Genomic DNA, 16,435 nt, shown 5'->3' with positions numbered 1-16,435 from the left:
GAGATATCAGCTGATGTACGAAGGGCTATATAAATAAATTTGATTTGATTTGATTTGACAGGTTAAAGAAGGATTTTTAAGCCTTGAGACAATTAAGACATGGATTGTGTATGTGTGCCATTCAGAGTGAATGGACGGGACAAAAGATTTAAGTGCCTTTTAACAGGGTAGCCAGGCACACCGGTTTGTGTCAAGAACTGCAAAGCTGGTGTGTTTTTCAAGCTCAACAGTTTCCTGTGTGTATCAAGAATGGTCCACCACCCAAAGGACATCCAGCCAACTTGACACAAATGTATGTTTTGTGATCTTATTTGACCTGTTATTCAGTGTGTGTGCCAGATCACTGACACCTACAGTATAATCAGAACACTGAGCATGAGAATTACCATTCTGGTAGTATTCTTGTATATTTGTTGCTTCGGCAAGTCAGTCTGTAAAAGACGTGTTTAGGATAGTGATAGTCCCCAAATTAGAAATGTGACTTAATATCATTGTGATTCATTTTGATACAGATGGCAACAATGTCAAATAAAAACTTTCAAGAGTTTAACACAAATTATCTGATTTTATTTAGTTAAATGTCAATACAATTAAGTTTTAAATAATTATAAATGATTTATGAACAAACAGCGAAGTTTAAGTCTAGATGGTACTTTATCTTATAAGGTAGTAATTTTCAGTTGATTCAACTAATTACTAGAGTAAATATTAACAACGGCTAAAACAGATCTACAGTGCATAACAACAAAGAGTTATGTTGAAGTCCTCTACATATTTCTAGAAATAACCAAACAGGAAATGGAACTCATGTACAGTAACGTGGAAGAATCTCAGGATGCATCCAAATGGCGCCCTACTGCCCTAGAACACTACATGGCCCTGGGCAAAAGTAGTGCACAATATAGGGAATAGAGTGCCATTTGAAGCATACATTAAGTTTTACAGTAAGACGTGCTAGAAGTTAAAGGAGAAAGGGAAGGAGTCCCCAGCCCCTGATCCCTTCTCTCTGCTGGTTGACGGTTGACCAGGACTCTTAGAGCTGAAGGGGAACTCAAATCCATCTTCTGACTTCTCCGACTCTGGCCGGGCAAACAGGAAGCCTTCAACAACATACATATTGCTATTACACAGAGGAAGAATCACATCAGGGTCTGTATTTATAAAATGTCTCCGATAAAGGATCAGTTTCCCCCTGTCCATTAATTTTCATTTTAAAGGCAAAACTGATCCTAGATCAGCACTGCAACTAAAAAATAATCACATTTGAAAAGTATAATTGATTAATAGCAGACAGAATTTCCCACCTGATGGCGATCTGGATCCTGACGGTTTCTAAGATGACAAAAATAAAAAGGTAATAAATTAGCCAAGTTCCACATTATGTCTGATACTGACACGACAGAGAATAACATATAACAGAACATATAATGGTACCTTTTCACTGCTGAAATATGAGCTGCTGAAGGGGAAAGGAGGCTCCTACAACAAAACACAATATTAGAGTTTAATATAAAGTTATTGATGGATGGGTCATCATTGTAAAAAGTGTTTTTGATGTTCCCTCACTTCCTCCTGGCCTGAGCCCAGTTCAAAGCCACAGTGGAAGCCAGAGAAGTCGGGGGTGGTGGGGCTAGGAGCTGAGCTCATGGAGAACAGGAAGCCTGGGGATTTCACTGTGGATCCGTCTAGCTGACTAGGTGACCCACTGTGGCTACTGCTGGAGATATTATATAAGACTCATTCATATACATAAGTAAGTAAGCATTTATATACAACTGGGAGGTCTGCATCTCAAATGGCACCCTTTCCCCTCCGTACAGTCGTGTCCAAACGTTTTGAGAATGACACAAATATTAATTTTCACAAAGTTTGCTGCTTCAGTGTCTTTAGATATCTTTGTCAGATGTTACTATGGAATACTGAAGTATAATTACAAGCATTTCATAAGTGTCAAAGGCTTTTATTGACAATTACATGAAGTTGATGCAAAGAGTCAATATTTGCAGTGTTGACCCTTCTTTTTCAAGACCACTGCAATCTGCCCTGGCATGCTGTCAATTAACTTCTGGGCCACATCCTGACTGATGGCAGCCCATTCTTGCATAATCAGTGCTTGGAGTTTGTCAGAATTTGTGGGGTTTTGTTTGTCCACCCGCCTCTTGAGGATTGACCACAAGTTCTCAATGGGATTAAGGTCTGGGGAGTTTCCTGGCCATGGACCCAAAATATCAATGTTTTGTTCCCCGAGCCACTTAGTTATCACTTTTGCCTTATGGCAAGGTGCTCCATCATGCTGGAAAAGGCATTGTTCGTAACCAAACCGTTCTTGGATGGTTGGGAGAAGTTGCTCTTGGAGGATGTGTTGGTACCATTCTTTATTCACGGCTGTGTTCTTAGGCAAAATTGTGAGTAAGCCCACTCCCTTTGCTGAGAAGCAACCCCACACATGAATGGTCTCAGGATGCTTTACTGTTGGCATGACACAGGACTGATGGTAGTGCTCACCAAGCTTTTTTCCAGATGCCCCAAACAATCAGAAAGGGGATTCATCAGAGAAAATGACTTTACTCCAGTCCTCAGCAGTCCAATCCCTGTACCCTTTGCAGAATATCAGTCTGTCCCTGATGTTTTTCCTGGAGAGAAGTGGCTTCTTTACAGCCCTTCTTGACACCAGGCCATCCTCCAAAAGTCTTCACCTCACTGTGCTTCCATATGCACTCACACCTGCCTGTTGCCATTCCTGAGCAAGCTCTGTACTGGTGGTGCCCCGATCCCGCAGCTGAATCAACTTTAGGAGACGGTTCTGGCGCTGGCTGGACTTTCTTGGGCGCCCTGAAGCCTTCTTCACAACAATTGAACCGCTTTCCTAGAAGTTCTTGATGAATGGTTGATTTAGGTGCAATCTTACTGGCAGCAATATCCTTGCCTGTGAAGCCCTTTTTGTGCAAAGCAATAATGACTGCACGTGTTTCCTTGCAGGTAACCATGGTTGACAGAGGAAGAACAATGATTCCAAGCACCACCCTTCTTTTGAAGCTTCCAGTTTGTTATTCTAACTCAATCAGCATGACAGAGTGATCTCCAGCCTTGTCCTCGTCAACACTCACACCTGTGTTAAGGAGAGAAACACTGACATGGTGTCAGCTGGTCCTTTTGTGGCAGGGCTGAAATGCAGTGGAAATGTTTTTTGGGGATTCAGTTCATTTACATGGCAAAGAGGGATTTTGCAATTAATTGCAATTCATCTGATCACTCTTCATAACATTCTGGAATATATGCAACTTGCCATCATACAAACTGAGGCAGCAGACTCAAAAATGTATATTTGTGTCATTCTCAAAACTTTTGGCCATGACTGTAGTGTACTACATTTCACCAGAGCCCAGGGTGCACTACTTTTGACCTGGGCCCTGGGTGCCATCTCAGACCCAGCCTAGGTTAACATCTTTTAACTATGCATGTCTTACTTCAGGGAAAAGGTTGGGGTGCTGGACACAGCTTTCATTCTAGCAGGAGTCTGAGGAGAGAATGCTGCTCCCATCCCTTCATTCTCCTCCGCCTCAGTAATGAGGGGTGTAGGCTGTTCTTCTCCTCCCTCAATCCCCCTCTCCTTCACCTCCTCCATCCCCACTGTACTGGAGGTGTTCAGACACTCCTTCTATAAAGAGTCAAACAGATGTTACATAGCATATTTACATTCGGAAAGTATTCAGACCCCTTCAATTTTTTGTTACGTTACAGCCTTATTCTAAAATAGATTCAATCGTTTTCCCCTCTCATCAATCTACACACAATACCCCATAATGACAAAGCAAAAAACTGTTTTTTTTTTCATGTTTGCGAATTTATAAAACAATTAAAAACCGAAATATCACAAGTCTTCTTGAGTATGACGTTACAAGCTTGGCACACCTGTATTTGTGGGGTTTCTCCCATTCTTCTCTGCAGATCCTCTCAAGCTCTGTCAGGTTGGATGGGGAGCGTTGCTACACAGCTATTTTCAGGACTCTCCAGAGATGTTTGATTGGCTTTAAGTCCGGGCTGTGGCTGGGCCACTCAGAGACTTGTCCTGAAGCCACTCCTCCGTTGTCTTGGCTGTGTGTTTAGTGTCGTTGTCCTTTTGAAAGGTGAAACTTTGCCTCATTCTGAGATCCTGAGGGCTCTGGAGCAGGTTTTCATAAAGGATCTCTCTGTACTTTGCTCAGTTCATCTTTCCCTCAAGCCTGACTAGTCTGCCTGCCACTGAAAAACATTCCCACAGCATGATGCTGCCACCACCATGCTTCACAGTAGGGATGGTGCCAGGTTTCCTCCAAACGTGACGCTTGTCTTTCAGGCCAAAGAGTTCAATCTTGGTTTCATCAGATGAGAGAATGTTGTTTCTCATGGTCTGAGAGTCCTTTAGGTGACTTTTGGCTAACTCTAAGCGGGCTGTCATGTGCCTTTTACTGAGAAGTGGCTTCCATCTGGTCACTCTAGTATAAAGGCCTGATTGGTGGAGTGCTGCAGAGATGGTTGTCCTTCTGGAAAGTTCATCCCATGAGGAACTCTAGAGCTCTGTCAGAGTGACCATTAGGTTCTTGGTCAGCTCCATGTCCAAGGCCCTTCTCCTCTGATTGCTCAGTTTGGCTGGACGGCCAGCTCTAGGAAGAGTCTTGGTGGTTCCAAACTTCTTCCTTTTAAGAATGATGGAGGCCACTGTGTTTTGGTACCCTTCCCCATATCTGTGCTTCGACACAATCCTGTCTCGGAGCTCTACGGACAATTCCTTTGACTTCATGGCTTGGTTTTTGCTCTGACATGCACTATCAACTGTGGGACCTTATATAGACAGGTGTATGTCTTTCCAAATCATGTCCAATCAATTGAATTTAAGTTCAAGGATGATCAATGGAAACAGGATGGGCCTGAGCTCAATTTCGATAAATAAGGTTCTGTTTTTTATTTTTAATAGATTAGAAAACATTTCTAAAAACCTGCTTTTGCTTTGTCATTATGGGGTAGTGTGTGTATATTGATGAGGAAAACATTAAATTTAATCAATTTTAGAATAAGGCTGTAAGGTTACAAAAGGGGTCTGAATACTTTCAGAATGCACTGTATAACAAGAGCGTTACGTGGCCTCCTAAATGGCACTCTATTCCTTATATAGTGCACTACTTTTAACCAGAGCCTTGGGCACTGATCAAAAGTAGTGCAGAGTACACTTTAAGGGAATAGGGAGCCATTTGGGACGCACAACTGTATGCCGTATATAACAGAATCATGAATCTACAGCACAGTACTTCATCAGTGTCCTGTCACTGAATAGGTCTGTGTCCATGTTCTCTTCTAACTGATGCTGATGTTATTTGGAGTGTGATTTTACAGCAGTACCACGTTGTTGAATACTGATATTATTATATTCTAATAATAAAGAGCAGACCTGTTCCTCTAGTAAACTTCCCTCCTCCTGGTCTGAAGCGTGTATTCCATCTGGAGGACGGATTTAAAACATTTTACCACCAGAATCAATTTAAACTGGAAATGGGCCCAAAAAGTGAAAGCCCAGAAATGAAGCATTGAAGATCCTACCCATTGAAGATCCTACCCATTGAAGATCCTACCCATTGAAGATCCTAACCATTGAAGATCCTAACCATTGAAGATCCTAACCATTGAAGATCCTAACCATTGAAGATCCTAACCATTGAAGATCCTACCCATTGAAGATTCTAACCATTGAAGATCCTAACCATTGAAGATCCTACCCATTGAAGATCCTACCCATTGAAGATCCTACCCATTGAAGATCCTAACCATTGAAGATCCTAACCATTGAAGATCCTAACCATTGAAGATCCTACCCATTGAAGATCCTACCCATTGAAGATCCTAACCATTGAAGATCCTAACCATTGAAGATCCTAACCATTGAAGATCCTAACCATTGAAGAACCTAACCATTGAAGAGCCTAACCATTGAATATCCCAACCATTGAATATCCCAACCATTGAATATCCTACCCATTAAATATCCCAACCATTGAAGATCCTAACCATTCAAGATCCTAACCATTGAAGATCCTACCCATTGCCTCTGGGTATGACCACAGGTCACAGTGTGTGTCTTCATGTGATGGAGGGTGAGCAACGGTCTTCTCTAGATGCTCTTCAATTCCCTCTCCGTGTTTCTCATGGCCATCCTGCAAAAGGACCAGAGGAAGATGACTGACCACTCGTCTAGACTGAACTGAGTCCCAGCATCCAGGCTAAAGATACCTTAGGCTTGGAGAGATGGGAGGAGGAGAGAGAGACTTGGGAGAGATAGGAGGTTGGAGATAGCTACCTGGGAGAAATGGAGGGAGGAAAAAGATAGATACCTGGAAGAGATGGGAGGAGGATGAGAGAGATACAGTGCCTTGCGAAAGTATTAGGCCCCCTTGAACTTTGCGACCTTTTGCCACATTTCAGGTGTCAAACATAAAGATATAAAACTGTATTTTTTTGTGAAGAATCAACAACAAGTGGGACACAATCATGAAGTGGAACGACATTTATTGGATATTTCAAACTTTTTTAACAAATCAAAAACTGAAAAATTGGGCGTGCAAAATTATTCAGCCCCCTTAAGTTAATACTTTGTAGCGCCACCTTTTGCTGCGATTACAGCTGTAAGTCGCTTGGGGTATGTCTCTATCAGATTTGCACATCGAGAGACTGACATTTTTTCCCATTCCTCCTTGCAAAACAGCTCGAGCTCAGTGAGGTTGGATGGAGAGCATTTGTGAACAGCAGTTTTCAGTTCTTTCCACAGATTCTCGATTGGATTCAGGTCTGGACTTTGACTTGGCCATTCTAACACCTGGATATGTTTATTTTTGAACCATTCCATTGTAGATTTTGCTTTATGTTTTGGATCATTGTCTTGTTGGAAGACAAATCTCCGTCCCAGTCTCAGGTCTTTTGCAGACTCCATCAGGTTTTCTTCCAGAATGGTCCTGTATTTGGCTCCATCCATCTTCCCATCAATTTGAACCATCTTCCCTGTCCCTGCTGAAGAAAAGCAGGCCCAAACCATGATGCTGCCACCACCATGTTTGACAGTGGGGATGGTGTGTTCAGGGTGATGAGCTGTGTTGCTTTTACGCCAAACATAACGTTTTGCATTGTTGCCAAAAAGTTCAATTTTGTTTTCATCTGACCAGAGCACCTTCTTCCACATGTTTGGTGTGTCTCCCAGGTGGCTTGTGGCAAACTTTAAACAACACTTTTTATGGATATCCTTAAGAAATGTATTTCTTCTTGCCACTCTTCTATAAAGGCCAGATTTGTGCAATATACGACTGATTGTTGTCCTATGGACAGAGTATCCCACCTCAGCTGTAGATCTCTGCAGTTCATCCAGAGTGATCATGGGCCTCTTGGCTGCATCTCTGGTCAGTCTTCTCCTTGTATGAGCTGAAAGTTTAGAGGGATGGCCAGGTCTTGGTAGATTTACAGTGGTCTGATACTCCTTCCATTTCAATATTATCGCTTGCACAGTGCTCCTTGGGATGTTTAAAGCTTGGGAAATCTTTTTGTATCCAAATCCGGCTTGAAACTTCTTCACAACAGTATCTCGGACCTGCCTGGTGTGTTCCTTGTTCTTCATGATGCTCTCTGCGCTTTTAACGGACCTCTGAGACTATCACAGTGCAGGTGCATTTATACGGAGACTTGATTACACATGTGGATTGTATTTATCATCATTAGTCATTTAGGTCAACATTGGATCATTCAGAGATCCTCACTGAACTTCTGGAGAGAGTTTGCTGCACTGAAAGTAAAGGGGCTGAATAATTTTGCACGCCCAATTTTTCAGTTTTTGATTTGTTAAAAAAGTTTGAAATATCCAATAAATGTCGTTCCACTTCATGATTGTGTCCCACTTGTTGTTGATTCTTCACAAAAAAATACAGTTTTATATCTTTATGTTTGAAGCCTGAAATGTGGCAAAAGGTTGCAAAGTTCAAGGGGGCCGAATACTTTCGCAAGGCACTGTAGATACCTGGGAGAGATAGGAGGAAGATGAGAGAGATAGATACCTGGGAGAGATAGGAGGAGGAGAGAGATAGATACCTGGGAGAGATAGGAGGAGGAGAGAGATAGATACCTGGGAGAGATAGGAGGAGGAGAGAGATAGATACCTGGGAGAGATAGAAGGAGGATGAGAGAGATAGATACCTGGGAGAGATGGAGGGAGGAGGAGAGATATATATACCTGGGAAACATGGAGGGAGGAGATGTCTAGTGGAGACTGATGGTCATCCTCAGTCTGAGCCGATGGCTGTCTGTGAGACTCTGCTGTCGTCAATAGACCAGAGATGCTGGACAGAAAAGTTGAGAACTGCTCACCTTATCTGAAACACTTTCAGAGGCAATAAGGACACTCCTGACCTATAAAACCACTCATCAAAATCTAGAACTGACCCTTAACTTAACACTAACCAATTCTGAAATTAAATATCTGGGGTGAGCTCTTTTACCATATGCTACTCCAAATATTGCAATACCTGATATAATAATTTTGGGCTGGTAATGACTATATCATTCCAGACTACAATAGTTAATATTTTATACGATATTATAATCACATTCTCATTAAATAATCTTTGTGTGGTGAAAAAATAAGGCTTAGTTAATTTATTTAGACTTCATTTACCGTGTTGATACAGCCTAACAAATAAAACTGTTCAAGTAAAGTATGGTTTGAACATCACAATATACCTTCTTGCACTTCCCGACATATTGTCAATGTCAAATATCACAATATTCAATTTCATAATTTATCGGCTCAACCATAATCGTTTTGCATGTCAGTAAGTTTCGGTTGACATTAACTGTGCAAAAGGATACCTTTCCAATGGGTTTTCGATGGACAATGTTTGACCTGAGGGAAGAAAGAAATAAGCTTGTACTTCTTTGTACTGTACATCAAACCAAAGACACAGGATATTCAGTGGACTAAAACGTGTTAGTTACCTAGTAGAGGATATTGGTTACCATTTGGTTACCGAGTACAGTGTTTCTGACTTGCCTAGTTAAATACATTTTTAAAAATCCAGTTTCCCAACTCCAGTCCTCCGGTACAGCCAGGCAAAGTCACACCGGCAAAGTCACCTGATTGGGGTTTGGGGCGGCAGGTAGCCTAGTGGTTAGAGCATTGGGCCAGTAACCGAAAGGTTGCAAGATCGAATCCCCAAGCTGACAAGGTAAAAATCTGTCGTTCTACCCCTGAACAAGGCAGTTAACCCACTGTTCCTAGGCCATCATTGTAAATAAGAATTTGTTCTTAACTGACTTGCTTAGTTAAATAAAGATGAAATCCAGAGCTTGATGACTGGTTGACAAGTTGAGTCAAGTGTGTTTACTGTAAGGAATCATTGTCCTAGTAGTTACCTAGTAGATCCTGCAGAGCCTTCTCTTTGGCTGTTATCTGGTCCTCACAAGCTTTAATCCTGCTTTCCAGCTCTTCTTTTCCTGACTGAATCATCAGTAGCTGCTTGGCCAGAGGGTTCTTGCAGTAACTCTCTTTGTGCTGCTGGAAAACCTTCCTGTAGCGCTCTATTCTCTCCTGGTACACTTTCCTACAGCAGACACATTGGAGGCCTAAGTATAGCTGAGTGTTACGGGTTGTCTAATAATTCTGTGCTTTTTCACTGTAAATGACCATGATGTAAATGTCAAGACAAAATGTAGGCCTACATGTCTTGATTACAGTTGTCTCGTCTCCTCTCCAATTCAGCCTGCAGCGTCTTCTCATACTGCAGCAGGAGGCCGTTAGTTCCCTTTAGACTGCAAGAGAGGGGGTACCATGATACAATAATTCACAGCAGGGCCTGCATTCACAAAGTGTCTCAGAGTGCTGTCCAGGATCACGTCCCCCCGTCTATATAATGATATTAATTATCATCTACTGTAGAGGGTAAAACTGATCCTAGATCAGCACTCCTACTCTGATATGTTTTGTGAATGCAATCCAAAGCTAGGGCAGACCTGGCTGTAAATGGGTCTTTCTATATAATAGGGTACCAAACTACACTACATGCCTGGTTGTACATGGATCTTTATATAAACTAGAGTACCAACCTACACTACAGGCCTGGCTGTACATGGGTCTTTCTATAAACTAGGGTACCAACCTACACTACATGACCAGTAGTATGTGGACACCTGCTCGTCGAACATCTAATTCCATTCAGCCAAAAGAGCATTAGTGAGGTTGGGCACTGATGTTGGGCGGTTAGGCCTGGCTAACAGTCGGCGTTCCAAATCATCCTAAAGGTGTTCGATGGGGTTGAGGTCAGGGCTCTGTGCAGGCAAGTCAAGTTATTCCACACTGATCTTGACAAACCATTTCTGTATGGACCTCGATTTGTGCGGGGGAATTGTCATGCTGAAACAGGAAAGGGCCTTGCCAAAAGTGTTGCTACAAATTTGGAAGCACAGTCTAGAATATAATTATATGCTGTAGCATTAAGATTTCCCTCCACTGGAACTAAGAGACTTAGCCCAAACCATGAAAAAGAGCCACAAACCATTATTCCTCCTCCATCTAACTTTACAGTTGACAATATGCATTAGGGCATGTAGCGTTCTCCTGGCATCCGGCAAACCCAGATTTGTCCGCCGGACTGCCAGATGGTGAAGCGTGATTCATCACAGTACGCGTTTCTACTGCTCCAGAGTCCAATGGCGACGAGCTTTACACCACTCCACACGACACTTGGCATCGAGCATGGTGATCTTAGGCTTGTGTGTGGCTGCTTGTCCACGGAAACCCATGGTGATCTTAGGCTTGTGTGTGGCTGCTTGTCCACGGAAACCCATTTCATGAAGCTCCTAACGAACAGTTATTATGCTGACGTTGCTTCAAGAGGCAGTTTGGAACTTGGTAGTGAGTGTTGCAACCGAAGACAGATGCGCTACATACTTCAGCACTCGGCGGTCCCGTTCTGTGAGCTTTTATGGCCTACCAGCCAAGACAACACAAGAGTGGGTTTGTGACAAGTCTCAATGTCCTTGAGTGGCCCAGCCAGAGCCTGGACTTGAACCCGATCGAACATCTCTGGAGAGACCTGAAAATGGCTGCTCAGCAACGCTCCCCATCCAACCTGACAGAGCTTGAGAGGATCTGCAGAGAAGAATGGGAGAAACTCCCCAAATACAGGTGTGCCAAGCTTGTAGTGTCATACCCAAGAAGACTTGAGGCTGTAATCGCTGCCAAAGGTGCATCAACAAAGTACTGAGTAAAGAGTCTGAATACTTATGTAAATGTGATATTTCCGTTTTGTACATTTTTATTAATTTGCATAAAATTCTAAAAACCTGTTTTTGTTTTTTCATTATTGGTATTGTATGCAGATTAATGAGGGGAAACAATTATTTAATCCATTTTAGAATAAGGCTGTACCGTAACAAAATGTGGAAATTCAAGGGGTCTGAATACTTCCCGAATGTCGCCACTTTCGTTTGTTTCCCACTGCTTCAATTGAAAGGTTTTTACCTTCTATTGAGGGGGAGGGGGTTCTATATCCTTATTCTTAAAGTGGTAATGGTCTACCTTCTATTGAGGGGGTTCTATATCCTTATTCTTAAAGTGGTAATGGTCTACCTTCTATTGAGGGGGCTCTATATCCTTATTCTTAAAGTGGTAATGGTCTACCTTCTATTGAGGGGGCTCTATATCCTTATTCTTAAAGTGGTAATGGCCTACCTTCTATTGAGGGGGAGGGGGTTCTATATCCTTATTCTTAAAGTGGTAATGGTCTACCTTATATTGAGGGGGAGGGGGCTCTATATCCTTATTCTTAAAGTAGTAATGGTCTACCTTCTATTGAGGGGGAGGGGGTTCTATATCTTTATTCTTAAAGTGGTAATGGTCTACCTTCTATTGAGGGGGTTCTATATCCTTATTCTTAAAGTGGTAATGGCCTACCTTCTATTGAGGGGGCTCTATATCCTTATTCTCAAAGTGGTAATGGTCCTACTATTGACGAGGAGGAGGGTGTTCTAAATTATTATGTACAGTTGTTAAACAACTGATTGTACAACATTGAGGTCCTTGAAAATTATAATGAAGTACTTAAAAAAGTCATTGAAAGTCCTTGAATTTGACTTGATGATCCCTGCTTAAAGTATGTATAGTTATGGGCATTTATTCACTTGCATTCCACTAGTCTAAGTACACATGTGGAACTGCATGAAAACCTTTCTATTTTTGTTTCAAACCATTTTGAAATGTTGATTCCAATGTCACACAATGGCCCCATTATTTATAAAGACCCACCTACAAAAAACACAACAAACTTTTGCTTTACCTTTTCGTATTGCCTTTGAGATGCTTCACAATGTTCTGCTTATGATGAGATTCCTCCTCGAGCTTCCTGATGTTTTTCTGGATCCCTATGACGTAGGATTTCTTCTCAGCAACATTGGCTTTGCCGACTGGTGAGAAAATAAAATAAACTGATTAATGAACACCACACAGCTAAAACATAAGACAACCACAACAGAAATTGTTACCTATGGCCTGCCCTTGATATTATGTTATTAAATGCCTGAGAGACTGTAGGATTGTACCACTTCTTTTTTGTTTCATCAAGTTTTTCAATTCATAGGTACAGAGTAAAGGAAACCTGGAACCATCCCTATGGTGAAGCATGGTGGTGGCAGCATCATGCTTTGGGGATGTTTTTCAGTGGCAGGGAGACTAGTCAGGATTGAGGGAAAGATGAACGGAGCAAAGTACAAATAGATCCTTGATGAAAACCTGATCCAAAGAGCTCAGGATCTCAGAATGAGGGAGAAGGTTCACCTTCCAACAGGACAATGACCTTAAGCACACTGCCAAGACAACGCAAGAGTGACTTCGTGACAAGTCTCAATGTCCTTGAGTGGCCCAGCCAGTGCCCGGACTTGAACCCGATCAAACATCTCTGGAGAGACCTGAAAATAGCTGTGCAGAGCTACCCCATCCAACCTGACAGAGCTTTAGAGGATCTGCAGAGAAGAATGGGAGAAACTCCCCAAATACAGGTGTGCCAAGCTTGTAGCGTCATACCCAAGAAGACTTGAGGCTGTAATCGCTGCCAAGGGGAGCACCCCCCTATCCACATCGACGGGACAGTAGTGGAGAGGGTAGTACGTTTTAAGTTCCTCGGCGTACACATCACAGACAAACTGAATTGGTCCACCCACACAGACAGCGTGGTGAAGAAGGCGCAGCAGCACCTCTTCAACCTCAGGAGGCTGAAGAAATTTGGCTTGTCACCAGATACACAATCGAGAGCATCCTGTCAGGCTGTATCACCGCCTGGTACGGCAACTGCTCCGCCCACAACCGTAAGGCTCTCCAGAAGGTAGTGAGGTCTGCCCAATGCATCACAGGGGGCAAACTACCTGCCCTCCAGGACACCTACAGCACCCGATGTCCCAGGAAGGCCATAAAGATCATCAAGGACAACAACCACCCGAGCCACTGCCTGTTCACCCCGCTATTATCCAGAAGGCGAGGTCAGTACAGGTGCATCAAAGCAGGGACCGAGAGACTGAAAAACAGCTTCTATCTCAAGGCCATCAGACTGTTAAACAGCCATCACTAACATTGAGTAGCTGCTGCCAACATACTGACTCAACTCCAGCCACTTTAATCATGGAAAAATTTATGTAAAAAATGTATCACTAGCCACTTTAAACAATGCCACTTAATATAATGTTTACATACCCTACATTACTAATCTCATATGTATATACTGTACTCTATACCATCTACTGCATCTTGCCTATGCCGTTCTGTACCATCACTCATTCATATCTTTATGTACATATTCTTTATCCCTTTACACTTGTGTGTATAAGGTAGTTGTTGTGAAATTGTTAGGTTAGATTACTCGTTGGTTATTACTGCATTGTCGGAACTAGAAGCACAAGCATTTCGCTACACTCGCATTAACATCTGCTAACCATGTGTATGTGACAAATAAAATTTGATTTGATTTCACTTTGGTACGAAAAGTGCAAATAAATCCCAGAACAACAGCAAAGGACCTTGGGAAGATGCTGGAGGAAACAGGTACAAAAGTATCTATATCCATAGTAAAACGAGTCCTATATCGACATAACCTGAAAGGCCGCTCTGCAAGGAAGAAGCCATTGCTCCAAAACCGCCATAAAAAAAACAGACTACAGTTTGCGACTGCACATGGGGAAAAAAGATCGTACTCTGGCCATAATGACCATCATTATGTTTGGAGGAAAAGGGGAGAAGCTTGCAAGCCGAAGAACACCATCCCAACCGTGAAGAACGGGGGTGACAGCATCATGTTGTGGTTGTGCTTTACTGCAGGATGGGCCGGTGCACTTCACAAAATAGATGGTATCATGAGGTAGGAAAATTATGTGGATATATTGAAGCAACATCTCAAGACATCAATCAAGAAGTTCAAGCTTGGTCGCAAATGGGTCTCCCAAATGGACAATGACCCCAAGCATATTTCCAACGTTGTGGCAAAATGGCTTAAGGACAAAAAGTCAAGGTATTGGAGTGGGCATCACTCACTTGAGGTCCTGACCTCAATCCTATAGAAGATTTGTGGGCAGAACTGAAAAGGCATGTGAGAGCAAAAAGGCCTACAAACCTGACTCAGTTACACCAGCTCTGTCAGGAGGAATGGGCCAAAATTCACCAACTTATTGTGGGAAGCTTGTGGAAGGCTACCTGAAACGTTTGACCCAGGTTAAATAATTTAAAGGCAATGCTACTAAATACTAATTGAGTTTATGTAAACTTCTGACCCACTGGGAATGTGATGAAAGAAATAAAAGCTGAAAGAAATAATTATCTCTACTATTATTCTGACATTCCACATTCTTAAAATAAAGTGGTGATCCTAACTGACCTAAGAAAGGGAATTTTTTACTAGGATTAAATGTCAGGAATTGTGAAACACTGAGTTTAAATGTATTTGGCTAAGATGTATGTAAACTTCCGACTTCAACTGTAGCTCAGTATTTTAATGATTTATTCTACAGTCATTATTGCTCATATTTTTCAAGGGGGTCAATAATTTGGGACCCCATTGTATGAATATTTAAAAAACTACCACCCCGCACTCCGAAATCTGAATATATTTAAAATCTCTTGTGAAATAAAAACAGATACATAAATATACCTTACATAGTACATCTATTAAACAATACATCACAATACATACATCAGAAATAGTTACAAATGATAGAGATCCGTTCATGGATGTACAGGTCTGTTGGATAAAAGTTCTGAAATGTTCTCTGCTTTTTTCCCAGGTGTCCAGGGTGGACACCCTGGCCCTGTGAATCCTTGCCGTGGACAGTTCCATAAGGACAATTTCCTAAAATGTGAGCAGCCATTGCTGCAATGGTAACTGATGAGGTGGAAACCACCTTCATTCAATACTTTTACTTGGCAGCTGTGGTTCCTGCCAACCACATCTCTATTGGCATTCTGTCAAGTGCAATTCAGTAATCACAAAGCAAAATCACTATTGGATGTAATGACAATATTTGGTCTATAAATACAGAGATTATATCATTGACTTTCCCCCCAGAATTCAACCACCCCCCGGGGCATTATAGCACATACTGAAAAGTACCATGGTCCCCTGTGGAGCAGAATTCACATAAAAGCGATGGACTAACGTTATCCCACTTCTGACACCAATGTAGCTGTTAACAGCTGGAGCGGGGCTTGAATCTGTCACCATGAGATAGCCAGTCACCCCATATCGCTAGCTGCCGTCTGTGAGGCGACACCATCACTTACTTTGAATCTGTTGATTGATCTGATCCCTCTTCTGAGCGATGTCCCTGGTTTGCAGAGCTATAAATCAGCAAAGAAAAGCAACCAGTTAGCCATTGAACTCTAGCTATGGTTAGGGTATAGTGGAATAAAGGTCAAAGTTGAAAACATACCTAGCTGAAGAAGTAAGCTGTCCATACTGCCCAGGGAATCATGGTCATCCATTTCAATAGGTCTCACAAACAGGGACGGTCAAACGGTTAACAGTTAGCAAGCTGTTAGCTAGCTAGCATTACATACACCTTTATTAAGCAAGGTGCAGCAGTAAAACAAAGAATTAAAACGTTTTTGGCAGGCAAAAAACGAAACTACAGCTCACTTTCAACACAAACGTTTAGGCTACAAATCATTTAAAAAAAATATATATGTATTTTAAATCTTGGCTATAGCTGACTGACTGACTGACTGACTTGACGCGCTAGCGAACTAAGCGTTACGTCAGTTACCATCTGCGTCGACTGCGTTGTTAAGGCGACCACGCGCGCGCGGCTGTCCGTCTTCAACTCCAGCGCAGCGCTTTGGCGCCATCTACCACCGGAACCTGCAAGCGGGACCTGCAACCGGAACCTATTCATT

The 16,435-nt window shown here is 42.3% G+C and overlaps 1 protein-coding gene across 3 annotated transcripts; it reads right to left on the bottom strand.

Moving 5' to 3' along the window:
- Positions 1-545: 545 nt before the first annotated feature.
- Positions 546-16,435, bottom strand: LOC110520675 (uncharacterized). Of its 3 annotated transcripts, none has more exons than XM_036975369.2 (14): positions 15,973-16,435; positions 15,824-15,880; positions 12,342-12,468; positions 9,727-9,816; positions 9,421-9,608; positions 8,878-8,911; positions 8,243-8,348; positions 6,071-6,185; positions 5,426-5,475; positions 3,468-3,658; positions 1,567-1,717; positions 1,435-1,479; positions 1,305-1,332; positions 546-1,100 (listed from the first exon to the last, which is right to left on the bottom strand). In XM_036975369.2, exons 1-14 carry the CDS (start codon positions 16,022-16,024, stop codon positions 955-957), a joined length of 1,380 nt encoding a protein of 459 aa, XP_036831264.1. In that variant the 5' UTR covers positions 16,025-16,435; the 3' UTR covers positions 546-954. The 3 variants fall into 3 exon arrangements, 2 of the variants coding, with proteins under 2 accessions (XP_036831264.1, XP_036831265.1); XM_036975370.2 differs by having other exon boundaries at positions 1,567-1,714; XR_016494892.1 differs by lacking the exon at positions 5,426-5,475 and having other exon boundaries at positions 1,567-1,714.

The sequence above is a fragment of the Oncorhynchus mykiss genome, chromosome 3 (genome assembly GCF_057628025.1).
Source record: "Oncorhynchus mykiss isolate SJ-2025 chromosome 3, ASM5762802v1, whole genome shotgun sequence".
In the NCBI taxonomy this organism is placed as follows: domain Eukaryota; kingdom Metazoa; phylum Chordata; class Actinopteri; order Salmoniformes; family Salmonidae; genus Oncorhynchus; species Oncorhynchus mykiss.
Note: the sequence above shows the minus strand (reverse complement) of the source record. Positions and strands in the feature narration are given on the sequence as shown.

Excerpts from the sequence above, each read along its gene's own strand:
- LOC110520675 (XM_036975369.2), bottom strand. The coding sequence starts at position 16,024 with ATGGATGACCATGATTCCCTGGGCAGTATGGACAGCTTACTTCTTCAG. Across the intron at positions 1,718-3,467 it reads ACCCCAACCTTTTCCCTGAA|CAGTAGCCACAGTGGGTCAC; the intron begins GTAAGACATGCA and ends TAATATCTCCAG. Across the intron at positions 1,480-1,566 it reads TGGGCTCAGGCCAGGAGGAA|GAGCCTCCTTTCCCCTTCAG; the intron begins GTGAGGGAACAT and ends GTTTTGTTGTAG.